Source organism: Schistocerca gregaria, chromosome 3 (assembly GCF_023897955.1).
Source record: "Schistocerca gregaria isolate iqSchGreg1 chromosome 3, iqSchGreg1.2, whole genome shotgun sequence".
Classification (NCBI taxonomy): Eukaryota; Metazoa; Arthropoda; class Insecta; order Orthoptera; family Acrididae; genus Schistocerca; species Schistocerca gregaria.
The window spans coordinates 819,478,357-819,500,855 of NC_064922.1; the positions used below are offsets into that span (position 1 = coordinate 819,478,357).

The window sequence follows — 22,499 nt, forward strand, 5'->3', positions numbered from 1 at the left end:
GCCGTGAAACTTGTGGTGATAGAGCAAGGCTGACCTAGTGTCCCTAGGAAGCGAATGAAGGCCGAGGTGAACACGGCCCGTCGCACGAAGCCAAGGTGGTGAAGGGCTCACACCCATCGGGAAAGTAGCAGGTAGCGTGAAGGTAAGCTGCTGGAGCAGGAGCCGAAAACTAACAAAATGATTAATTCGTTGATATCAGTTTTAATGTTCAGGCTAAAAAGTATTTAAACACATACGCTATTTATCTTATTTAACCAATTACGGAGTCCGCACCCCGGTAGCTGAGTGGTCAGCGCGACAGAATGTCAATCCTAAGGGCCCGGGTTCGATTCCCGTCTGGGTCGGAGATTTTTTCCACTCAGGGACTGGGTGTTGTGTTGTGTTAATCATCATCATTTAATCCCCATCGACGTGCAAGTCGCCGAAGTGGCGTCAAATCGAAAGACTTGCTGCCGGCGAACGGTCTACCCGACGGGAAGTCCTAGTGACGCGACATTTATACCAATCACGGAGTGCACAGATATCTCGAATCTGCGTCAAAGCCACTCTCTCACGCATGACCTGTTCCTGACAAGCAAGTATAATATATAAATTTCCTATACCTATCAATTATTTGTACAGATTTCTTCTGTAAAAAATAACATTATAGGTGAGATGGTATAGGAACCATAATATTAGTGCTTACAAAGTCCACAAATGTTGCAAAAATCGCGTTATTTATGTATAGTACCCATTAGCGACAGTAAACAATACTAGATGCACAATTCCTTCTTTGTACTGGACGTGATTCAACACGACATTGTATTACTCAGTAGACGTTAGAGGTGAAGAAGCTAGCGTTCGAATATTCCTACTCTCTCAGATACTTAAATTAATTCTTTGGATCAAAGATGACGCACCGTGCCAGTAATAATATCTGTGTAGTCGTCCTGCGATAATGACTATCAGTTTGTTGATTTATCATTCGTAGGAGGTAATGAAGAACACTGATCAGCTTTGAAGGCAATTTCCTGCTGTTCCTAAGGCGCCAGGAAGTTTTGCAACGGCGATCTCTAAACCGTGGACATGGCTATCAGATTCGTAAGTGCTGTATTAGAATTCCCTATAAAATTAGTGAATACTGTTTTTTGTTTTCTAGAAATTAATAATGCACTTTTCTAACAGCAGTACAATCTGATCGAGCTCAAAAATTATTCTTTGGAAAAAAAATTGGAAGAGAAATGTTTAGAGTCACGTATAATCACCGTCCTTCTCCGCTCATCATTGTCATTTCAACAGATATCTGGCTGCTGGCCGTTGTGGCCGAGCGGTTCTAGGCGCATCAGTCTGGTACCGCGCGACCGCTACGGTCGCAGGTTCGAGTCCTGCCTCGGTCATGGATGTGTGTGATGTCCTTAGGTTAGTTAGGTTTAAGTAGATCTAAGTTGTAGGGGATTGATGACCTCAGATGTTAAGTCCCATAGTGCTCAGAGCCATTTCAATCATTTTTGTCGTGTGCAGCTTAAGCTGTAGTGCAGCTGTAGGTGGGTCGTTTTACATTAGCCCCCCCCCCCTCTCTGTTTTTACCTGTCGTAGATTTCTCTGTTACATAACACAACTTTCATGAATTTAACTTCCAACTGTCGCTTCAAAAAAAAAAAAAAAAAAGAGAGAGAGAGAGATTGTGTATGTGTGTTACTAACACACTCAAAATTTCTTGACAGCACCATCTTTCTTTCGAAATTATACATCATTCCAAATTTAAATTATTATATATGGATTTTGATACAGGAAGCTCTTAATTTTCGGATCTCGCCGTATTTTATGGAAGCAAATTATGTAGCAGACGCTGTCTACATTTAACTTATCATGTCTTCCCCTGCCTGCGCTATTGGACTTACTGAGTACCGTAGTCGGAAACTGCTTTGATTTTCGCTGATCACTTAATGTTCCATAACTGTTTAAGCGATTTTTTAATATTCACAGAATTACAACTTTAAAATATATGTGTCGTTGCTAACGTCTTATACTAAGAAAAACTTTGACTAAACGGATAACATTTACTTATTTCTGTTTGAGCCAACGATTGCATTCTTACTCAGGAGCAGGAACTGAAGGACGGACTGATTTGTATACGCCTACTTACGTCGCGGTAGATACTCCGAACATTCAAGCAGTTGCATATTCTAAAATTGTTTTTGTGGCTGCTTGTTCTCAACTCCCGCAGGCGATTTTCACTCTGTACAAACGCCCTTAGCATATCTGACAACAGATAGTATTGTTATACTTCTATCTGCTATTTAAAAAACGAAGCTATTTTATGGACAGTGGTGCAAAGGAATATTGGACTGATCAGGAGCTATTCATATACTTTATTTAATTGAAGAGAAACATATTTTATCTATATTAAACGTGAAGACCTAGACAAATTATGATAAATCTGCTGAATTTGCAAAATCGAACTGCTGGGCAACAACTCAATATCCTGTGTAGCTGGTGAATTAGTAAATTGCTGTACTCACTCTGTCTTTTAGATGGAAAGGATCTCGTTTACAAGCAATGGCAGGTGAGGAAACATTAGTCTTTGATTCCACAGAATTAGGTATGTTTCTTCATTAATTCGGAAATTTTCTAGCCATTCAGAGTCTCTATAACGTATGAGTGTAATAACGTTCCACCAGCGATTATGTTGCACTTTTTTGCACAGTGCGCAGTGGTGTAACAAACAGTTTGTCAGACATTAACGAGCATGGATAAGATTTTTAATCATCCCTACTTGACTATCCCCACTCCCACTCTCCTCCCCTCTCCCTCCCCCTCAAATGGTTCTAATGGCTCTGAGCACTACGGGACTTAACATCTGAGGTCATCAGTCCCCTAGAACTTAGAACTACTTAAAATGACTAACCTAAGGACATCACACACATCCATGCCCGAGGCAGGATTCAACCTGAGACCATAGTGGTTGCGCGGTTCCAGACTGAAGCTCCTAGAACCGCTCGGCCACTTCGGCCGGTCGTAGCGCAGTCAGTCTCCTTAGTAGATACGTTACATTTTCTAAGTGTCCTGCCAATAAAACGCAGTCTTTAGTTAGCCTTCCCCACAACATTTTCTGTGTGTTCTTTCCAACTTAAGTTGTTCGTAATTGTAATTCTTAGGTTTTTAGTTGAATTTAGGGCCTTCGATTTATCGTCATTTATTGTGTAACTGAAGTTTAAGGGATTCCTTTTAGCACTCATGTGCATAAACTCACACTTTTCGTTATTTAGGGTCGACTGCCAATTTTTGAACCATACAGTTATCTTTTCCAAATCGTTTTGCGATTTGTTTTGATCTTCTGGTGGGTTTAATAGCCGATAAACAACAGAATCATCTGCAAACAATCTAAGACAGCTGCTCATATTGTCTCTCAAATCGTTTATATAGATAAGGGACAGCAAATGGCCTATAACACTATAAATCGTTTCTGTTTCACTCGATGACTTTCTGTCAATTACTACGAACTGCGACCTCTCTGACAGGAAATCATGAACCCAGTCACACAACTGAGACGATGCACCATAATCACATAATTTCACTACAAGCCGCTTGTGTGGTAAAGTCTCAAACGCCTTTCGAAAATCCAGAAATACGGAATCTATCTGAAATCCCTTGTCAATAGCACTCAACACTTCGTGTGAGTGAAGAGCTAGTTGTTTTCCACAAGAACGATGTTTTCTAAATCCGTGTTGTCTGCGTGTCAGTAGACCGTTTTCTTCGAGACAATTCATAATGTTCGAACACAATGTATGTTCTAAAATCCTGCTGCATATCGACACGAATGATATGGGCCTCTAATTTAGTGGATTTCTCCTACTACCTTTCTTGATTATTGGTGTGACCTGTTTACGGTACATGACTGCTATTGCTGATGGTAGGGAAGATTTACACAGAATATAGTTTAGCATGCTAATTACAGGAGTGTCATTCACAGGAACTGCTCGAATACGCTACAACTGGCCTGTACGCACGCTGTACATCAGTAGACAATTGACTGTCGTGTCCGGCCCTAATGGTATGAACAGCGACGGCAGTTCTAGCGATGAGGTCTTCTTACATTTCCACAACTGTTTCACACACCAGAAGCTTCATATGCCCCCAGAGAAAGGAATCCAGAGAGGAGAGGTAAGGTGGCGTGGGCGGGCATGCAATGGGGCCACCTCGAACGACTTACCGATTCCAGGCGATGTATCTCAGATAACTGCTAGATGATTGCTCGCAGTAGTGGATCGCAGATGATTCGTCACTGCAATGCGAAAATGCGCTAGAGCCCCATCGTGGTGAAGATGTACCCTTTGTCTGACATTCAGAGGTACAGCCAACCATTACAGCCAACTGTCCGTACACAGAGCAGTTTCAAATGCCAGGGCATATTCATATCGGCGACACCGACACAACAGCTTACGTTAGCAAACTAACAAAATGTTCCGTAACATTACAACTTAACATCAGAGACCGCATGTTCCTTGTCGAAATTGTGTGTTCTAGGCCGCGCTGGTTAGCCGAGGGACCGATGATGTCAGCAGTTTGGTCCCATAGGAACTTACCACAAATTTGCAAAAGTTTCGTCTGGTGTTCTGTACCATCTGTAATTAATTGAACGAATAGTTTCGGAACACATTGTAGAAATACAAATAAATAAAAAATCGATTGAAGTCGAACATATAAACGCGACTGCGAAAGTTTCCGTCTTCAGAGAGGCGTGGCGCACGTAAACAGCGGCCTGCTCTGATTTATTACGACGAAGCGTAGTGCCAAACTGAAGTAGGCACATCTGTAGTGCTGCTGTGGACAGGAATGAAAGTGTCTGGACGAATGACTCGCAGTTAATGTATTTTTTATGCTTGACAGTGGTGTGCTGTTTTCCTGAAGCTGGTAGTTTTAATAAGATGACATCAAACTATCGTGCCAGACAATTTTTATATATGTGTCGTCTATTCTTGCGGAGATGTCCTAAGGATTTGGCACCATTCTGATCCAGCAGCCATTATGAATCAAGACACGAAGGAGTTCAAGACATTAGCCTTGGAGTGAGCATTGTTTTATATCAATGGGCCAAGTTAGAAATTTGCGCCGGACCGGAATTCGAACCCAGGTCTCCCACATACTAGGAAGATGCGCAGACCACTACGCCATCCGGACACAGTGGTCACCACAACTGCGCGGACTACCCTAGCACGCGTCCCGTCAGATCCACATTCTTAGCTTATAACACACACTACTGATGTAGTACCCCTGATTGTTAGCCTTTATACTCTCTGCATCTCGCCGATTTCCATAAGGGTTCGAGCTTGGCGTGTATCTGCACTGGAGGGATCATTGTCAAAAACGCAAGTATGTGTGAAATCTTACGGGATTTAAGTGCTAAGGTCATCAGTCCCTAAGCTTACACACTACTTAAGCTAAATTATCCTAAGGACAAATACACACACACACACACACACACACGCCCGAGGGAGGACTCGAACTTCCGCCGGGATCAGCCGCTCAGTCCATGACTGCAGAGCCTCAGACCGCTCGGCTAATCCCGCGCGGCGGATCATTGGCTGTCGATGCCGTAATTATGTATTTGGTGCCTGTTCTTTCGGATATGTCCGAAAGAATAGAGATCGCCATGATACCACCGGAAGATGTTGCGAGTAATGAGGCTAGTGAGCAGTGCCACCACATCAGTACTGTGTGGTATAAGTTGGGTCTCATAGGAGGGATGCTAGGATAGTCCGTGCGACTGTGGCGACCACTGCGCCCAGATGGCGTAGTGGTCAGCACACCTGCCTCGTAAGCGGGAGACCCAAGTTCGAATCCCGATTCGGCACAAGTTTTCAAATTGACACATCGGTATCAGTAAGTAACCATTGGCGGCTGACGTGTTTACTTCCTCTGTGCCTTTTACTCGAAGAGACGGAAGCACATGAAGACGTGCGTGTTGGTGTGCCCGCAGTCCGCGCTATGGTGAGCTGACGCGCGGCCTCGCCTGCTCGTGCGCCGCGCCCGCCCCCGCCCGCCCCCGCCATGGTGACGAAGCTGCTGCTGGTGCCGCGGCGGCGCTCGCTGCTGCTGAAGGGCGCGCTGCTGGTGGCCACCGCCTGGCTGACGGTCGCCGTGCTGCTGTACACGGAGCAGCGACCCGCGCAGGGGCAGCCCCCGTCCCAGCTGCTGCTGCTGCCGCTGCCGCCCAACCCGCCGCCCAACGCCGACGGGCTCGCCGCCCAGCCGCCCCCGCAGCCGCCGCCGGCGCCGCCCCGCCAGGCCAAGAGGTACTTACTACTTCCCACTAGCCGATAACCTGCCGTTAACTAGTTACAGACTAGCTAATTGCCCAGAAATGCCTAGTTATCCCAGCTCTGTGACTAGCTCATAACCCTGTGATAATTAATAATACATTAAAAACTATATTAAAAAACTAAAAACCCGCCTCGATTGCGAAAAAAGCACCTAGTGTTAAGTGTTAACCCAGGCAGATAACTACACCTTCCTCAGAGCAACAATAAAACCCACAAGTGCCTAAGAAGACCTTTGTCAATGATTAAAAGAACACCATAGCTATACATTTATAAACGAAAAAGAAAAGGAAAACACAAAGTCAAAACCACTACTTAACTTAATGGTGTACGCTCCACGTCACGCCGGCCCATGTTCGATGGGCCATGACCCGCCATAAACTGCAGCTACAAACGGTCGCTCACTCACAAGCCTGACCCGCTATCTATGCAAATGCGCAAGACAAGGGAAGTTACTTGAATGCGCATGCGACTACGAGAAAGTTTATACATGGGTCGGGGCTAAATAGCCCATACATTCCCAACCGTGGATCAACGTATGTCGAAAAATGAAATGGATATAACAAGAGATAAGCTAAATAGGGGATGAAACCTAAAAATAACCGCAAACTGTTGCTTATGGTAGTAAAGAAACTTATATATGAAGCTACCTATGACAACAGGAGGAACTCTAAAAAACTATACCTAAGTCCATGACCAGCTCACCAACTACCTAATTACTAACAACCTAATAGACGAATACCAATCAGGTTTCCGTAAACATCGAAGCACAACATCCGCACTGGTAAAGGTGACGGATGACCTGAAACTTGCCATGGACAGATAAGAAGCGACTATCATTTGCTTCTTAGATTTCAGCAAAGCATTTGATACTGTCGACTTCGACATCTTATTAGCCAAACTTAGCGGTCCAAATTTCTCACCAAGTGCAGTGCAATGGTTTCGCTCATACATGACGTCTCGTCAGCAACGCGACCTGTCCTGGAATATAAAATCACAATGGCGGCAGGTAGTGTCAGGCGTTCCCCAAGGCTCAGTATTAGGTCCTATACTCTTCTCTCTGTATGTCAATGATGTGTCATCGGTTCTGACTTATTGCAAATATCATATGTATGCTGATTACCTTCAGTTGTATCTAAGTGCGAAACCGAACAATCTTAAGAAAGCTATTGAAAACTTCAAAAATGATCTCTATGCACTATCAAAATGGGCACAGGACATAGGACTAAAACTAAACCCATCTAAAACCCAAGCGGTACTTGTTGGTCACTCTAAGCTCACTAGCCCAAAACATCGGGAATCCGTGCCATCACTTATCCTAAAAGGAACAAATATTAATTTCTCTCCCTCAGCAAAGAGTTTGGGAATAATAATAGATGAAAATCTAAATTGGACAGAGCACGTAACTGCTGTGTACAAAAAAACATCAGCATCCCTTCATGTCCTACAAAAATATAAAAAAACTCTTCCCTTTCGATCTGAAAGAGAAATTAGTACAAACGCTTATACTCCCAATCATTGACTACAGCGATATTATCGCACAAGGCCTCTCTCAGGAAAACTCGGGACGTCTGGAACTGGTCATGAATGCCTGCGTCCGATATATCTGTGACGTTCGACTGTTTGATCACATTTCATCAGCCTATGCAAAATTGTCCTGGCTGCGTACAGACAAACGTAGAGATTTCCATACACTCTGTCTCATCTACTGCCTTATAAATGTACACTGTCCCTCAATCTCTCCTCGTCCTTAACGCTTATGTCTGAACAACAGGACAGAAACACACATTCCCATCATAATAAAATCCTCTCTGTTCCACTGCATCGCTCAGTCACCTTCTCCAAGTCCTTTACAGTAGCGGGAACCCGACTCTGGAATAACCTCCTTCGGTATGTTAGAGAACTTAAAAAAATGTCCAGCTTCAAAAAACAGTTAATGACGTATCTACAGTAATGCTTTCCTTTGTACACGAATGCACTTCCTCATTACTTCCCTCTTTCCCCCTCCTTAAGTCTCCCTCCCCCAAAAATCGCTATACTAGTAAACATCTACTTTACACACCAAGATATTAATGTACATCTGCACAAATCTTCACTACTATTGCCCATTTTTCTCATGTTATCATTATTATTTAATTTTTTACTGTTACTATTATTAATTTTATCGTAATTTGTATGTATAGCAACTGTTGTAAAAATATTGCCAGTACTTACTTTATTAGGTCTTAGTCATTATTCTTTATTCGTATTGTGACTAGAGTAATCTAATTTTCTTACTTAAAGTATTGTCATGATGTAACTCTGATGTGTGAAATGCCGCATGTGTGAAACACTGGTCCGATGTAAGAGAGGGCCTGATGGCCCTAATCTAATCAGGTTAAATAAATAAATAAATAAATAAATAAAAGCCAGTAGTTAGCCTGGGGGTGGGGAGGGGAGGGGCTGAGGGGACGTAATCTAAAGACGTCGTGGTAATAAAGATATAGGAATAAAATGTGAGGTGTTCAACGGGCTAAAAAACCTTCATCGTAAAAGGAAAATGAGGATAAAAAGAAAGAAGATGAACAGTTGACCTACCGCGCTCGCCAATCAGCACGCACGTGTGATAATCCCCAGATCATCAGATTTACGAGTATGAAGAACAAAGTAAAGGCGCGAAACCTTCAAAAAATTTTCTATTTCCTAGGAGGTTCTTAAATTAATAATACCAAACCTCTGACTACATCATTACCCAGTGAGAACTAATCATCCCAAACCTCTGACGGGTTCATCACCCAGTGAAGACTAGCCATCCCAAACCTCTCAGAACTCGAGACTAGTTATCTCAAACTTCTCAATAGCTCATCATCTCTGAAAGACCAGTTATATCAAACTTGTGACTAGCTCATTACCTAGTGGATAACAAGTTATCCCAAACCTCTGACTAGCTTATTGCCAGTGATAACTAGTGATCCCAAACTTCTAACTAGCTGCTAACCAGCAATGACTGGTTATCCCGAACTTCTTACTCACTCATTACCTGACAGTGTCAAGTTATCTCAAACTTTTGGCTAGCTAACTATCTGGTGTTCAGTAACTATACCGAACCTCTTACTAACTAATTACCTGTTGATATCTACTTATCCCAAACCTCAGACTAGAGGACTGACCAGTGATAACTAGTGATCCAAGACTTCTGGCTAGATGATAAAGCAGCAATGACTAGTTACCCCAAACCTTTGACTTGCTCATAACCTGTCAATGACTAGTTATCCTAAACCTTTGACTAGCTGAATGTCTGGTGCTCAAATCTCTGACTAGCTGATTACCTGGCCATGACTAGTTATCGTGAACCTTTGTCTAACTAGTTACCTGGCGATATAAAATGGGTGATCATCTAGCTACCTCATAAAATCACTGCAGGTCATACACAGGGGGAGGCCTGAGACACGGCCAATCAATTAGGCTCATGTTTGGTAGATCACTTGTGCACCACTTATACTGTACGACTCTAAAATATTTTGGCTCACCCCCCCCCCCCCCCCCCTCCCCCACAACATTTTTAGGAAACCCTCTAAAATTCATGACGTGCACGTACCTCAAAACTGATAGTACCAATAGATAATATCACCCGTCCTCACCATGTAGTTGTTTATTCCAGTCTTCCATTAGACACATAAACCAATCAAATCTACCTATATACTGTTTCCGTAAGTGCGTGCAAAAATATAACAGGACATAGAGGGTGCTCCACGGAACAATTTGAGGTAGGTAACCTGGGATCGGGAAGCCAGCTTAAGGAGATATGAAAGTAAACATGTCTACCGCATTGTCTAGCATTACTGTTTCCAGCTTATGTACAACTAACATGCGTGAAACTTCACACGTACTGTGCTGTTTATTCACATGTACATTCTTTATTTCCTGCAAGGAAACGCGGAGGACAATGTCACTGGCTCAATCTTCTACGTGACAGTCTGAATGGCCACCTGTACTTGAGGTTCGTGCAAAGAGCTCTACCTGAGTTGTTTGAGAACGTACCCTTGGCTGTTAGTGAGAGATGTGGATACAACGTGACGGCGCACCGCCTCACTTCGGTGTGGATGTCCGTAACCATATCAGTGCTGTATTTCCATGGTCGCTGGACTGGAAGGGAAGGTCCTATTCTATGGCCTATGAGATCACCTGACCTGAATCGCCTTGATCAATTCCTATGGGGGTAGCTAAAGTCACTTGTGTATGAGACCCCAGTGGATACGGAGTTGCAATTAGTTGCCAGAGTTGTGGTTGCCTGTGATATTATTCGAAACACACCAGCGATATTTGGCAGGGTGCGTCAGAATCTTGTTCGCCGATATCATGCTTGCACTGTGGTTGATGGCCGTCTGTTTCAGCACATTTTGTAAGACACAGTACAAATGGTACTTTCATTGTGTCTGATTTTATTCCTATTACCTCCTTAACCTAGTTGCTCTGACCCCAGATACCTACCTCAAATTTTTCAGTGAAGCATCCACTGTGTCCTGTCAAATTTTTGTACGCTCTTGCTGAAACACACTGTATAATGTACGAGACCAGTCAGAAAGTAATGTCACAATTTTTTTCTCCTTTATTAAGTAGGAAATGTATTAATCATGAATGTGGCGCACGTCCTCAAACATTTTACAGCTCACTTCAGTAACAGTGCCCTTCCTAAGCAACTGGTGGCAGCGCTGGATAAATTTAGAAAGTGGCCGACACTGACGAACGGCTGTAGCACAGCGTTTTGTGATTAAATTCCTTCCTCACAATGTGAGACGCACAGGTGCATTTACGAAATTATGAAGACGGTATACGGAGATATTACGGTGGACGTCATCACCGTTGGGCTTTGTCGCTGTAGATAAGCTGCAGAGCGGTCACAATTGCCTGAGTATAACGGGAAGCGGCCGGCCAGCTACTGCAGTCGCTTGAAACATCATCCAGACTGTCGACCAACAGGGGAACTCTGTCGCCATTTATCCATCGGTCATTAATGAAAAACTGGGCTACTGTGCTTCAATTCGACCCAATCAGAGATTATTGGGGCATCAGCCTAAAGATGCACAGACCTTGAAGAAATGTGTGCGGCTGTGGCTGAGAAAGGAGGACCGTGATTCTTGCCGCACACTTATATTTACGGTAAACGTACCTAACTGCATGACATACTTTATTTCGTGACAGCAGACGTATTCTTTGCCCGAAAGTTAGGTAGGCGTTCAAGCCATCCTCAACAAATGGCAGGGATGTCTTCACACAGGAAATACATTGCGAGCGGGAATGGTCGTTGGGTACAGGAAAGGTAGTTCATTGAGTGTAGTGTGGAGAGAAACACGCTGTTTGCTAGGCTCATCTTGTAACATCAGTTTATAAAGTTCAGCTGTTTAAGTAATTATATAGACGATACTATGCAGTTGTATTAACGAAGGAACATAAGCTTAGTCATCAGATCATCAGAATAGGATTTAAATGCATTATTACCGATATGAATGCTTAGGAAAACGATAACGACTCTTTACCTCTTGCGACCCTTTCATCAGGCACCCTTGCTCTAACTCTAAGGGTGTGAAGAAGGAAAAAAAAAAGTTTTTTGTAATGGTGGTAGCTTTCTAATATCACAGTGGTCCTGCCATAGAGTCATGGATTATCATTGAACTTCTTAAAATTGGTTCAATAAATTTGTTGGATTGATACTGATAATGGATTTCCTTATGAGCCAGGTGACACAAGACGCAGTAGAAATTGCGATAGAGAATGACATTATCATTGCCACAATACCACCACGTAACAGCTATATTCTGCCACTAGTGGATGTTTCAGTCTCTGAAAAAGACATAACAAGAAAAAGCAGAGTACTTCCAAGAAGATAAACCTTATATTATATCCGATCTTTACGATTTTCATGCTCTCCTTAGAGTGGCTTTTCTGGGGGCAGTTTCGTGCGCGAACATCGCACATGCATTGAATAAAAGGGTATTTTTTCTGAATATTGAAGAAGTTTCCGATGAATCTGACACAACAGCTACAAAAAGTCACGACTCTTCTGTGAAAGAAGCGTGTATGTCTATGGATGATCAGAATGAGCCGTCCATCTCAGCAGCAAGTCTCATGCCAACTGACGACAGGTTTTGATAGGGGCCAATCGTAAATTTACCTGAGAAGATAACGCCCTCACTTAGTGGTGAACGGAAAAGAGAAAAACGTAAGTAAAATAACAAGAAAAATGACACCTGCGCCACCTGTAACTACACTGAAGCGCCAAAGAAACTGTTATAGACATGCGTATTCAAATACAGAGATATTTAAACAGCAGAATACGGCGCTGCGGTCGGCAACGTCTATGTAAACAACAAGTGCTTAGCGCAGTTATTAGATCCCTTACTGCTGCTACAATGCCAGCTTATAAAGATTCAAGTGTGTCTGAACATGGTGTTATAGTCGGCGCACGAGCAATGGGACACAGCATCTCCGAAGTAGCGATGAAGTGCTGATTTCCCCGTACGACCACTTCACGAGTGTATCGTGAATATCAGGAATTCGGTTAAACATTGAATCTCCGACATCGCTGAGGCCGGAAAACGATTTTACAAGAACAGGAAGCGACGACTGACGAGTGTTCGGCCATCAACTAGTATAAGATTGCGAACAATTGAACGAAACATTATCGATTGGGGCTTTCGGAGCCGAAGGCCCATTCGTGTACCCTTGATGACTGCACGACACGAAGCCTTACGCCTCGCCTGAGCCCATCAACACCGACATTGGACTATTGATGACTGGAAAATGTTGCCTGGTCGGACGAGCCTCGTTTCAAATTGTATCGAGCGGATGGCCGTGTACGGCTATGTAGACAACCTCATGAATCCATGGACCCTGCTTGTCAGTAGGGGACTGTTCGAGCTAGTGGATGCTCTGTAATGGTTGGGCGTGTGCAGTTGGAGGTACATGGGACCCCTGATACGTCTATAAACGTCTCTGATAGGTGAATGAAGCATCCTGTCCAATTACGTTCATCCATTCATGTCCAGTGTTCATTGCGGTGGACTTGGGCTATACCAGCAGGATAATGCGACACTCCACACGTCCAGCATTGCTACATGGTGGCTCCAGGAACACTCTTCTGAGTCTAAACACTTCCACTGTCCACGAAACTTCCCATACACGAACATTATTGAGCATATCTGGAATGCCTTGCAACGCGCTGTTCAGAAGAGATCTCCACCCCCTCGTAGTCTTATGGATTTATGGACAGCCCCGCATGATTCATGGCCTCAGTTCCCTCCAGCAATACTCCAGACATTAATCGAGTCTATGCGACCTCGTCTTGCGACACTTCTGCGTGCTCGCGGGGCCCTACACGATATTATGCTGGTGTACCAGTACTTCGGCTCTTCAGTGTAGAAAAGAGAGCTACAGTTGTGGAAAGAATGAAATTGCTTCTATTCGATTTTGTTCCTGTCTGTGATGGTTCTGCGAAAGTTGCCAGGTTTCGGTTACCTGATGCTACTGAGTTTAAGTGCAGTATTATTGCATGTGTTAGTTACGATGACATTCATGTTGAGTGACGTGCAACAATGGAAAGGAAATTTATCAGGAAATTAAACACATTATTACGACGTTAAATGCATAGTGTCACGGAATTGGGTATTCTATAACGAAGTTAAGTAGCACGATATACACTTAGTTCCCTGCATTTAACAAATTCAGCGCTTTAGCATTTCTTGATTGTTCTTCATCAGTGGTCAGTAGAACAATGTATGTGTTTCTTACGTGTAAAATACAACATTTTTGTATCGGGTATTTTACAATCGTTAATATCACGAAATAGGGTAGGTTTTCCCTATTCTGATTTGATTGTAGAAAAAAAAACTGTTCACAAAAATAGTGATTATATCGAAAATTAACCATGAATCATGTAGCTGTTATCCTATGCATATGGCTTTTATTTTCTTGTAAAATTAAAATAAAAATTGCTGGATGCGTTACTTTCTGACTGACAGCATAATCAAAGTAGGCTCGGGTCAACCGACCATCGCAGAATGCATGTGAGAATCTAATACAAATCCTCAGCTCCTCAGCCATGTTCCTGGGTCACTCGATCAGAGCGTTAACCTTACCGGTAGGTAAGCGGGTGTTTTCTTCTAGATTTCTCGGAAAATGTGCTTTGCTGCCGATGGATATGATGATGCTCATTTTTAATGACCTGTAGGTCCCGTCAGTTAGGAGTCGATTGCGCGCCGCGAATTTTCGGGTGATTTTGTCTAAAACGAGGGATAGTGATATCGAATGAAACAACAAGTTTATTGCGACTGGTAACAGTAAAGCCGTGTCGCAATGGTGGCACCGGTTCCCGTCAGATCACTGAAGTTAGGCGCTATCCGGTTTGGTTAACACTTGGATGGGTGACAGTCCGGTCTGTCGAGCGCTGTTGGCATGTGGGGTGCACTCAGCCCTTGTGAGGCAAACTGAGGAGCTACTTGATCGAGAAGTAGCGACTCCGGTAGCGAAAACTGACAACGGCGGGGAGAGCGGTGTGTTGACCACATGACCCTCCGTATCCACATCCAGTGGCGCCTGTGGTCTGAGGATGACATGGCGGTCGGTCGGTACAGAGACGTGTTCGGATGGAGTTTAGTTTAGTTGTAAAACTTGTTTCATTCGGTATCAATTTCAGTGATGCTAATGCCAAGAAGAAATGATCTCATTTAAACATACACCTCCACCACCACCACCACCACCACCACCACCACCACTATTACTACTACTACTACTACTACTACTACTACTACTACGACGTTAGCCACACAGTCTTCGCCAATCAGCCTAGTCCATCTTCTTCGATCCATTTATTCTTCTCCAGCTGGTCCCATCGTTCTCATATCCTCTGCAAATCCGTGAATCCATCTCAGCCGTGGTGGTCTCCTTTGTCTGTTACATATGGTAGTGAGGCAAAATATCCTTTTTCGACGGTACGCAACAGTTTTGCCAAATATGAGCTGAATCGGTTGGCCCTGTCTGAGGCATTTCCCTTGTTAGCGAGTAGGCGAGAAATACGCATCATTATCTCGAGTGGTATCCGCCTCTCAACACTAGCTGTGCTTTTGCAGACCTGACGAGGATGTCGCCGAGGCAGAGAACGCCGCCCTGGAGGACAACGAAGTGGCGCCGCCCCCTCGCGCCGGCGGCCGGCACAAGCACCACGCCAAGGCCGACGCCGCCCCCGCAGCCGCGCCCGCCGCCGCCCCTGAGTCGGACGACCGCGCCGCGCTGCAGCCGCCCCCGGGCCCCGGCGGCGCCGTCTCCGAGCCCCCGGGCCACATGGGGAAGCCCTACGTGCTGCCCAGCAACCTGTCGGCCGAGGTGAAGAAGCGCGTCGACGAAGGCTGGCAGAACAACGCCTTCAACCAGTACGTCTCCGACCTCATCTCCGTGCGGCGCAAGCTGCCGGACCCGCGCGACTCCTGGTGAGTTCACATTATATTGGAATCACTCCTTCGTCTTGCGGCAATACAGCCTCTAGTAAGTAAATTGAAAGTAGTCGAAGCTTTTAAAGAGAGCGGAGAGGCCACTGGATGGCTGGTACGTGGTGCATTAAAGTTCTAAGGCCTCCGATTTTTTTTTACTCCGGACTGGAAAGAGATAGAAACATGCGCATTGTTTTAAAATGAGGCCGCGTTCATTGTCAATACGTCCCAGAGATGGCAGCACCGTACGGCAGAGGGAATTTTACCGCCAGCGGCGAGACTGAGACCTGTTTTAAATACTTAAAATGGCGACGGTTTCCTTACTTGAACAGCGTACAATCATTCGTTTTCTGAATTTGCGTGGTGTGAAACCAATTGAAATTCATCGACAGTTGAAGGAACATGTGGTGATGGAGTTATGGATGTGTCGAAAGTGCGTTCGTGGGTGCGACAGTTTAATGAAGGCAGAACATCGTGTGACAACAAACCGAAACAACCTCGGGCTCGCACAAGCCGGTCTGACGACATGATCGAGAAAGTGGTGAGAATTGTTTTGGGGGATTGCCGAATGACTGTTGAACAGATCGCCTCCAGAGTTGGCATTTCTGTGGGTTCCGTGCACACAATCCTGAATGACGACCTGAAAATACGAAAAGTGTTATCCAGGTGGGTGCCACGAATGCTGACGGCCGACCACATGGCTGCCCGTGTAGCATGTTGACGCGCAACGACAGCATGAATGGGACTTTCTTTTCGTCGCTTGTGACAATGGATGAGACGTGGATGCCATTTTTCAATCCAGAAAAAAAGCGCCAGTCAGCTCAATGGAAGCACACAGATTCACCGGCACCAAAAAAATTTCGGGTAACCGCTAGTGCTGAAAAAATGATGGTGTCCATGTTCTGGGACAGCGAGGGCGTAATCCTTACCCATTGCTTTCCAGAGGGCACTAAGGTAACAGGTGCATCCTACGAAAATGTTTTAAAGAACAAATTCCTTCCTGCAGTCCAACAAACACGTCTGGGAAGGGCTGCGCGTGTGCTGTTTCACCAAGACAACTCACCCGCACATCGCGCTAACGTTACGCAACAGTTTCTTCGTGATAACAACTTTGAAGTGATTCCTCATGTTCCCTACTCACCTGACCTGGTTCCTAGTGACTTTTGGCTTTTTCCAACAATTAAAGACACTCTCCGTGGCCGCACATTCACCAGCCGTGCTGCTATTGCCTCAGCGATTTTCCAGTGGTCAAAACAGACTCCTAAAGAAGCCTTCGCCGCTCCCATGGAATCATGGCGTCAGCGTTGTGAAAAATGTGTACGTTTTCAGGGCGCCAGTTTCATCGGTTTCGGGTGAGTAGTTAATTATGAAAAAAATCGGAGGCCTTAGAACTTGAATGCACCTCGTATAAGCCCCTACCGCTCTGGACCGAGACTGGTAGAGACGCCACAGAAGCGTGCGGCGCAATTGAGCCTCCCTCTGTATGAGTGTGGTAACTCTGCCGGCAGGCTTGCCAATCTGGCGGCTTATGGCTGCTCCCACACCATGATGTCAGCAAAGGTGCCTAATGCTACCTGCCGCTCACCAGTACCTAGTTTTATCTGCCCACGTGAGCGCTGTAGATTATTTTGGCGCCGAATCTTTTAATCTGCGACATTCACATGAGATCAGCAACTTGGAACGCTCCGTCTCAGAGCTATTCAAAACACGAGCTGGAAAAACAAGTGTTGGGAATTACGAGACTCATAAGTGAAGCTCAGTTGGAAGAATAAGCCTCTCCACAGTACAATCACATTCAAAGTACTTACAATAACACACTTTCTGGACTTTTGCTGACTGGAGATCGTAGAAATTACAAAATGGTTCAAATGGCTCTGAGCACTATGGGACTTAACATCTGAGGTCATCAGGACCCTAGAACTTAGAACTACTTAAAACTAACTAACCTAAGGACATCGCATACATCCATGTCCGAGGCAGGATTTGAACCTGCGACCGTAGTGGTCGCTCGGCTCCAGACTGTAGCGCCTAGAACCGCACGGCCACTCCGGCCGGTATGGATACACCGATCGTCCATTTCCTCACAGACTGTTTCTGACGCTCCACTCAAACCATAAGAGCATTACTCCACAGACAAAGTACGTTTACTATCCGGGCTATGTATGTTTTACCTCTAAACCTACTTCCAGACGGAAATAGCACAGCTATATCTCCTGCTACAGCAAGTGGTGCTAATGGGCCAGATACATCAGACACATTAAGACTATTTAAAGAAAAAAGGGGATAGGTTTTAGACTTTTTGTCTAAAACACTTGCAAATTCAATTTTTAGTTTATAATAACGTGTTTTTCAAATAAAACTGAAGAGAACTTCTGTGTATTTACGGTTACAACTAAAATTATAAATATCACGGAAGACAACAAATAATTATCTACAATTACACAGGCCAGAAAATCTTTCCCACTGGTGAGATTACTTTCCTTAAAACAGTGACATTTTCCTTCAGATAATCTCTGGAGATCTCCACTACCTAGTCAGATGAACAGAATGACATTCTCATGATAATGGAAAATCAGCAGCGTAATTCCTTAATTCATTTTGAAGCGTGTCAAATAATCTATTAATGTCACGATCAGCAATGAAAGGATGTGCCCAGAACCTCTTTTTCTGCATTTACTTTCTATTTCGAACTTGCACACAAAGCTTTTAACTCTATACTGAGCAGAGACTGAAGCCGGCGGGTCCCATACCCTATAGATAGGAAGCAGGATCTCTCGTCGTCGCCAGTGCCTGAGTGGGTTGACCGCACTTCGGCCAAACATCTTTAACACGTCGTAACTTTTGAAAACATTTTTGGAAATTAATAGCGATCTGATACGTAATTGAAATACTAATCAGTCTTGTTCGCAAGGATTTACTAAAAACTAAAAGATCACACGTCAAAATGGTAACCTCTTAAGATTCAATTCCTATCGTTATTCATCAGTCAGTCTCTGTGGTGACAGACGGCGTCGTTCTGTCGTTACATCTCTGGCGCGCCATGATCCTCGCCTCCGGCACTATGCATCGAGATGTTCCAAGCTACCGTCTCCACGGTAACGGCCCGCGTCGCCAAGCTTATCTCTACTTCAGTATGTGAGTTTGAACTTCCACGCAACGCCCGTCGATGCGGTTTTAGCGTTCCTACTTCCATTTCTGTTGATTGTTTACGTATTATTAGCATTTCCTAATTATTTTTACCAGTGTAAAATGATTATGTATCTCAACATAATTGTCATAAAATATGTGTGACTGAATGACATTGAAAATTTTTATTTGACATGGCAAACGGTCTTCAAGCCACAGTCACTGAAATAATAAAATTTTTCAAAGGTTACACAACTACTTTCGACACACTGAGTCGTCATTTTCAAATGTAATCACAAAACTGGAAAATTGCGTTAATAACAGCAAACACCACACTTCTTTCAAATATTACGAAAAATACGCTAAAACCGGTAAACGGAAGTAATGGCAGCAAAAGCTGGTCGCAAGACGTGACGACAATTGTCACTGCATTAAGGCATGAAATGACTGATCAACCGAAAATTGCCATGACGTCTTGTGACCCGTTTCTGATGCCTTCCCTTCAGTTTATTGGTTATAGCGTATTTTTCGTAGTATTTTAAAGAAGTGTTTTTTCAATTATTAATGCAGTTTTGCAGGTTTGTGATTACGTTTGAAAATGACGACTTTGTGCGTCGAAACTGGTTATGTAACCTTTTAAAAATCTTATTGTTTTAGTAACTGTGTCCTGATCACCTTTTGTGGTGTGAAATAAAAAAAAAAGGCTCTCAGCACTATGGGACTTAACATCTGAGGTCATCAGTCCCCTAGAACTTAGAACTACTTAGACCTAAGGACATCACACACATTCATGCCCGAGGCTGGATTCGAACTTGCGACCATAGCGGTCGCTCGGTTCCGGGCTGAAGCGCCTATAACCGCTCGGCCACACCGGCTGGAGGTGTGAAATAAACATTGTAAAATAATTACTGCTGCGTCCTACTTACTTTACACAATCCTTAATATTGCATTTATCTACATCTAGATATTTAATGTTTTACGTATGTTACCATCGTTTAAGTCCTGTAGATGAACTGTGTAATTTTGAGGCCTTTTTCCCTTCTAAGGAATATTACTATTTAAAATTTCATAGATGTGATCTGAAGATGATATTTCATAAAATCGGAACCAGTTACCATCTTGAAGTGTGATTTTTTAGTTTTTAATAAATCCTTACGATCACGACCGATTAATATTTTAATTTTTAACGCGATTTAATGTTATCGCAGAATTCAGTTAGAACTATTTAACATGTACAGTAAAATATTTACTAACCCTTTGGGGCCCAAAACGTTGAAAGCATACATTAGCCCCACCTTACCCTACTGCTACTAGGTTAGACCACATAAGCTGCAGTCGGTCTTTGGCCTTAGACTTGAGCTTTGTTCTGTATAGTGGCTGCACGAGTTCGCCCATTTTGACCTGTTTCAACCGGAATTAAATTAAAATTTGATTTTGGGGTGTGCCACGAACTCTTATTTTAAACTTGAAACTTGCATTCGTCTACGAATGGGATCTCACAAACTCTCGGTTTTCTACGAACACGCAGGGTGTCCCAAGAGGAATGATCAATATGCAGGAATGTGACAGGACGATCATTCGAAGCAAGAAAAGTCTTGATGCTCTAACGTGCATACCTTAAGAGCTATGAGCACTTAAAATGGTAGTGTATGGTTCCAGAGACATTTTCAAGACTGAAATACCTGTAATGTATGTATGTAGAGTCAAGGAACGAACGAAAATATGTGCGAAGGCCGGCATTCGAACCCCAGTCTCCTACTCATTGGGCAGATGCGCTAACAACTACGGCACTCTGACACAGTGGCTTTGCACCACTGCACAGTCTACCCGGGAACGCCTCCTTCCTCAATCCAAATGCCTATTCACGCCTCAGCCCACAGTGCAGGAGACCTGGGTTCGAATCCGATATTGGTTCAAATTCATTCGTCGCTTCAGTATACGTATAAACACTGCGAGCACTTCAGTAGAAGTGCGAAGGTGAAGTGCTCATAGCTCTTAAGAAATGAATTTTTGAGCCCATTTTTAGTAGACATTTTTGCTTCGAATGATCGTTTCTATCACGTCCCTGAATACTGACTGATCTTTTCGCCTTGGGCACCCTGTGTAGGACTGAAATACAGCCATTGTAGCAGAAGTCGCTAGCGCACCGCTGTGCGTTGGCGCTCGAGTCGAAAGTAAGCCGGTTCGAACCCTGGTTGGGGAAAATTTTCATTGCCTGTATATGGCCGGAAGGGAAGGAGAATGGTGGCATAACGATCCTTGTCACCAGACTTTGCCCGATGGATTGAATTCCAAACCACCTCCTCCTCAGTGTCTCACGAACTGAGGGCATGTGACACGCGATGGTGATCTGTCCGGCGGATGGGGTCTTTGTGGACTGCGGCAACGTCGGGGTTATTAGAGAGGAGTGGGCTCTGTGTGTCTGCATCGGGTTACGTCGTATCCCTTATCTTCATCCACAGTGACACAAATCTACCACCACACGGTACAAGCACAAATCACAATCATCTAGACGACACAGATACACGCTTGACATTTAATGACAAGTCTGAGGAAGCCAATGGCAAACCACCTCCACTAGCGCTTTGTCATGAGCGGCGGTGGTTGATTCCCGCATCTGAACCACTACTCTCATTTCCTGAGTGACTAGTTTCACATTTTTTAAATAAGATTTGAAGCTTAGAGTCCGAAAATCAACTTCCTACAACATTATGTCTCACTTCTGAAACAGTTCAAAATCAGCTTTGAAGATTCAGAATTTTCGGACGCTGCCAACTAAAAAAAACCTTTCGAATATTTTAATAGACCCGCCAGAAGCACAGTACCCAGTCCTGTCACTGCAAAGTCCCTGGTTCGATTCCTGTTATTTGCAACTTTTTTGAAACATTGTAATTTATTTCTTATGTATAATCAAAAGGAAATTGTATTTTTAACATTAATTACTAGGTGCATTAAAATAAATTAAAAGTTCATACAGATATGGGAAATGCCTTATAGTGAAGAGGAAAACATATCTGTCAACTGTAGGTCATTTGGTACTTGTGACCGCCTGTAACTTTCCATTTATTTTGCATTACCTACCTTTGTTCGTTATTATTTTGGGTTTCACGAGATTTTCTGCAGTTTTTTTTTTTCATTTCCCGGATATTTTCTGGTATTCCTCAACGCACATTTGGTGGCATTATGTTCAATTTCTTATACCTGAAATGGTAAATATTGGTGTTTGTTGGCGGCGAAAACGTCTAATGCCGTCGCACAGTATTGAGTTATTTACACGGGCAACACAGGAGGCGGGCACAGAGATTAATTACAGAGTAACGAACTAGAACTCCGTCTAGAAAGAAATAGTTGTTGGCATAGCAGGTAGCGACTGTGTTAATCGCAACCGAAATTTACTTTCGTGAAGCAGCTGGTCACTCTCTCAGTAGTGCATTTGCAGGTGGCAGGCGTCTTAGGGTTAGCTTTTTATTATTAGCCAAGACTCCAGCGTTAAAATTATAAAATTTCAAATGCAGTAACCATGCAACTAACCATTACCGGTAAACATGTCCTTTTCCCTGATATTCTTATTATATTTTTGAATAATGGGTCCGTAGACTGAATAAATTGTTTA

At 43.8% G+C, this 22,499-nt stretch overlaps 1 protein-coding gene across 7 annotated transcripts in view; it reads left to right on the top strand.

Annotated features, from left to right (window-relative positions):
• LOC126354517 (putative polypeptide N-acetylgalactosaminyltransferase 9) overlaps positions 1-22,499 on the top strand; it is a 1,011,821-nt gene that overhangs the window by 855,815 nt on the left and 133,507 nt on the right. For 5 of the 7 annotated variants that reach the window (XM_050004230.1, XM_050004237.1, XM_050004234.1 and 2 more), the window contains exons 4-5: positions 5,960-6,275; positions 15,404-15,760. In XM_050004230.1, the coding sequence (XP_049860187.1) occupies positions 6,031-6,275; positions 15,404-15,760 (602 nt within the window). In that variant the 5' untranslated portion in view covers positions 5,960-6,030. Of the gene's footprint in view, positions 1-908; positions 1,081-5,959; positions 6,276-15,403; positions 15,761-22,499 lie in introns of those variants that run through there. The other 2 variants (XM_050004231.1, XM_050004236.1) reach the window with 2 other exon arrangements.